The 5000-nt window shown below is 40.7% G+C and overlaps 1 protein-coding gene across 15 annotated transcripts in view; it reads right to left on the minus strand.

Moving 5' to 3' along the window:
- Positions 1-5000, minus strand: part of LOC127933864 (inactive dipeptidyl peptidase 10-like) — a 53529-nt gene that overhangs the window by 32632 nt on the left and 15897 nt on the right. For 2 of the 15 annotated variants that reach the window (XM_052530908.1, XM_052530905.1), the window contains exons 15-21: positions 4729-4850; positions 4588-4632; positions 4393-4491; positions 4219-4288; positions 2734-2928; positions 1439-1493; positions 751-850 (exon numbers count right to left, since the gene is read on the minus strand). The exons of 6 other annotated variants lie outside the window; for them this stretch is intronic. In XM_052530908.1, coding sequence (XP_052386868.1) covers positions 751-850; positions 1439-1493; positions 2734-2928; positions 4219-4288; positions 4393-4491; positions 4588-4632; positions 4729-4850 — 686 coding nt within the window. The remainder of the gene's footprint in view (positions 1-750; positions 851-1438; positions 1494-2733; positions 2929-4218; positions 4289-4392; positions 4492-4587; positions 4633-4728; positions 4851-5000) is intronic. 7 more of the 15 variants (XM_052530902.1, XM_052530892.1, XM_052530906.1 and 4 more) reach the window with 6 other exon arrangements.

Here is a 5000-nt window from a genome sequence, read left to right on the forward strand (position 1 = left end):
GAGTGGCAATCATTTCAGAAGTGAGGGGGACAGAAATGTCGAATGTAGTAATAATAATAGGCCTAATAATATTTATTTATGTATGTCTAATTGACAAAAAAGAAAACAAACAAAAAAACCTTTATCTCTTTAAGAAATAAAATACACTGCTGGACAATAACCTTACAATAACTCTTATAAAATACTTGTAATATATATTTTAATAATGACAAATATATGGTTATGATGTGTAAGGAACCCCTCAAGGGAATAAATAGGAGATGGGAGGAAAATACATATTTTAATCATGTCTGTCGCAGCAATATCATTGGGTAATTACAATGTCCATAAATTGCAGGCATCAGGAGCCACAAAACTGCTTTGAATGCAAGATTCATTTTAGTTCACTTTCAAGATTCGCAATTGCCCTTATACATGGAGCGGCAGTATTTGGACTTTCTGTATGAGTGCGCCCTCCAGCTTTGAGTATGAATGTAGCCAATTAAACATACAGCGCATTAAAGTGCCCAGCGCTCTGTGATGAAACGAAGTGACTATATTGTCTATTTAAATTAAATCTAGATTTATTAACACTGGCCCTTGACAACCGCAGAGGAATGAAAGAGGGGGGATGGAGAGAGGGGGGAGGAACAAAAAGTGAGGTCAGATTCTCTCAAAGTACCACAGAGTCACGAGTGTGAAACTGTTCTGAGGTTCGTGATACACATCAGTGCAAAACCTCACATAATCACAATATCATCAGTAACTTACCATACAGACTCCAGTCCGTTACAGGTGACACGGCTGCTGCGCATTTAAACAGGTTCTCCGTGGATTTAATCAGCAGGAGTGCGACATAGCCTCCATAACCCTGCAGAACGACACAAACACAGGGGTTTAAATACCTGACGGTTTTCATCGGTGTTTCTTCTGTTACAGCAGCCGAGAGTGATGTATAATTACAGTATAATTACCCATTGATATTGTTGCAGAGCTGAAGACTCTACAATACATAGTGAGAGCAGCTGAGAAGATCATTGGTATGTCTTTCCTCTCCCTCCAGCACATTTACAGAACTCGTCTCACCCGCAAAGCCCTCTGCATCGCAGGTGATCCCACTCACTCACCCATCACACAGCTTCTTCAGCTTGCTGCATCAGGGAGGAGGCTGTGGAGTCTCCAGGCCAGGACCAGCAGACTGAAGGACAGCTTCATCCACCAGGCTGTCAGGAAGCTGAACTCACTCCCGAACTTTTGCCTTGCGCTGCTTTCTTTAACTTTATTTTTATTATATGTCTTTTTTACATTCCCTTATTGTAAAGTTGTATCTACATTTTATATATGATCTAGATTTTAGGCTCTACTGTTAAAGTTATCTGTATGCACTCTGTATGTATGTACTGTACATGTGGAAGAATGGACAATAAAGCAGACTTGACTTGACTTGATTGAGTCTTACCCTGCCAAACACACCAATCCGGGTTCGATCGATGTACGGCAACTTCAGCAGGTACCTGGAAGAAAAGCTTGACACCCTTAGCATGTTTCACAACTAGGGATGCACCGATACAACTGTTTTCAGAATGAGTCCAATACTGATGCTTTCATTTTTGGTATTAGCTGATTAGCTGTATTTTCACATTATTATTATTATTATTTTACAAATATTGGGTACAGAGACAAAATAATAATTATGATAATAATAATAAGAAGAAGAACAATCTTCTTTGAACAATGTTCGTTGGCTTCAGTTAGCAAACAGATATTTCTTTTAGTTATTTCCAGACTTTAATTATACCTGTATAAGCTTTTGTTACTTTCACTGTTCATCTAAATGTGCATTAGATATGCTCCATTGCAGCAGCTCAATACTGTGATGCAGGGATCCACTCCTTATACATTATACGTACTATTTTGGTGATGTCATTTGCATCACGCACACTATACGCGGACCTTCGTGTACAAATAAAAAACATAACTTTAAAGCAAGTTAAACATACACATGTTTGCATTGATGCAGAAGACACTTCCAGCCTAGAGCATTTCACACAGTCTGCTAATCTCACTTTTGCCGTAATCGTGTATGCTTGAGGTTTAATATAAATGTTGTTTATTGTCAAGGCCCCTATAATTTTTGTTTGTTTTATATTTACTATTTAGTTTAAATTCAGATGCATGTGCTAATGGAGGGAACAGCAATCAAGATCATGCAACAGGAGTGAGTGCTCTCTGACGCTCTCTCTCTCTCTCTCTCTCTCGCTCGCTCTCAAATAACTCTAGTAACCTGTACACTGTTTTGCTTGCTTGCTTTAGACATTTCCAACCGAACTACAATCTATCAAGTGATGAACTGTGAGATTTTCACTCAATCCACTTTGCGCACTCTGCTTGTCAGCTCGTGCACATCAGCTATACAGGAGTGAATATTCAATGTTTATTGAATTGTATTAATTACTTACATGTACTTCATAGACATCCTTAATCTCTAATCACTTCATTCTAATCTCTGTTGTTCTGTTATCGGTGTTTCTTTTTCTGGACACAGCTCTGTACACACCACACTATGTAGCATCAGCTTTTGGTATCGGGGCATTTTTAAGAGTACAAGTACAGGAGCCCAGTATCAGGACAATACTGATATTGGTGTATACCTATTCACCACCATGTGTGTAGATCACCCAAACAGAGCATGAGAGTGGCATTGTGTCATTCTGATCAACTGACAGAAGGAGAAAAGCAGGTAACTGTTCTTACTCGACGGCGAGCAGCTGATCCTGCAGCTCCACGGATCCCAGGCGTCTGTGCACTTCCTGTAACACCTTCTGACCCTGGAAGCCACTTCCCCTGCCGTCCAGACGAGCTACGATGACATTGTCTGAACTGACCAGCACCGAGTCCCAGTCCAGTGAGTAACGGTCATTCACCTGCTGACCACCGGGGGCAGTGTCACTGATAAACACAGAGAAAACCTTGATCAACACTAAGACTGGTGCAGGACTGCTCTTTCGCCTGATGACCAGCATCACTAACACACAGACGAAACACATCAGCGTATTCTCACTTCCATCTTCGAGCCTTCGTGATCTACGTCTGATATAAAATACATGCCACTCCTGGATCTGGTCAAGTGTGTTGACCATATCTACTCACAGACAGTTGTTCAGTGGATATTTCTCTTTAAAAATCCTCATTATCTGCACATCACAAGGTTTTAAATCAAAACTACTCCTCGTGAACCAATGCAAATGAACAGGTCTAACAGTGCCAGATGAACAAAACCTCTGTCCACTGTAAGTAAAGCATAGAGGTATTTGTATATGTGAAAGTAGTCCACAAACATTTCCAAAAAACATGACAATTCAAAGAGACTTCTTTTTGCTTGTTACTGACATATTGGTTTAGGGCAAACTACCAATCACAATGTTTGCATCACTGCTGTATATCAGCATCTGTTATTTATTCTAAAAACCCAAACAATGAGAGTCTCAGTGTACAGGTCAGATGATTCAGTGGAGAAAATCAGAGACAGAAATACTGCAGGTGCTCCTGGAAATGTCTATTAAATGTCCAGTTGCTTTACGTCAAGCTTATAAATGGTGTGAGATGCAGACAATGAGCAGAGATCAGAGGAGAGATGAAGGAGATTCTGACTTCAGTGATCTGGATGAGGGACAATGTCATGTCAAGTCAAGTCACCTTTATTTATATAGTGCTTTAAACAAAATACATTGCGTCAAAGCACTGAGCAACATTCATTTGGAAAACAGTGTCTCAATAATGCAGAATGATAGTTAAAGGCAGTTCATCATTGAATTCAGTGATGTCATCTCTGTTCAGTTTAAATAGTGTCTGTGCATTTATTTGCAATCAAGTCAATGATATCGCTGTAGATAAAGTGACCCCAACTAAGCAAGCCAGAGGCGACAGCGGCAAGGAACCGAAACTCCATCGGTGACAGAATGGAGAAAAAAACCTTGGGAGAAACCAGGCTCAGTTGGGGTCAGTTCTCCTCTGACCAGACGAAACCAGTAGTTCAATTCCAAATCCACAAACACAATTTCTGCTTAAGACGAGTCTTTCACTGACTCTTATGGTCGAGCAAAGAGAAATGTTCTAATTCTCCAGTCATATGATGTGTATTTCTCTCAGTCCTCCAGACAAAATATAACACACACACACACACACTCACTCACACACATATGTCACAAAAACATACACACACACTCACACAGATCTTACATCATCAGCAGAAGGGCGTAAGTGCGGGACTCAGAGAAATCGGGTGGATAGGAGATCTTCAGCGGCAATTCTGTAAAATCACATGAAGAACAGACAAAAGATCTATCAAATATCTTGAAGGGCATTAGAGTGTGTTTCAGTGCAGCAGCTCCAGCACTAACTGAGCTGTGTTACCGAAGTGGTCAGTCTGGACGCTTCTGTACTCCAGCAACTGGATGCGTTTATATCTGAGAGCAGCTCTCAGCACAAAGTTATTCTCCAGGACATAATAATCTGAAGAGACATCAACACAACACATGATTAGAGTTTTTAACGCAGAACACAGTGGAAAGATGTACAGAAGAATTAATGCAAATAATGAAGACGCACTGGCCGTGTTCAGAGTGTGTATGAAAACTGTCGGCGCTCCTGGACCTGCAGGAAAACCAAACACTTCAACCACAGCCTGTGCTAGTTTGACAAGGGGTGAAAGGTCAGCACTATAAGAGTAAATAATAGACGCCATCATACCTTTGCAGTGCAGCAGGACATGTTGATTAGCGGGGCTGAAGTCAGCACTGAAAAACGTGCAGTGAGCTTTATTGAGCTCACATGTCAAACACTGGCGTGGAAACAGGCCCACTGTGGACACACTGCACACAGAACGGACCAATCAGTGGCCTGCATTCCTGCAGATTTTCTTGATTGCAAACACACTATAAATGATGCATTTGGACTGATTTTGCCATGACACCATTCATACAGTTACTGAAACAATGACACATTTCTTAAAACTTCTAACA

This window comes from Carassius gibelio, chromosome A18 (assembly GCF_023724105.1).
Source record: "Carassius gibelio isolate Cgi1373 ecotype wild population from Czech Republic chromosome A18, carGib1.2-hapl.c, whole genome shotgun sequence".
Taxonomy (NCBI): domain Eukaryota; kingdom Metazoa; phylum Chordata; class Actinopteri; order Cypriniformes; family Cyprinidae; genus Carassius; species Carassius gibelio.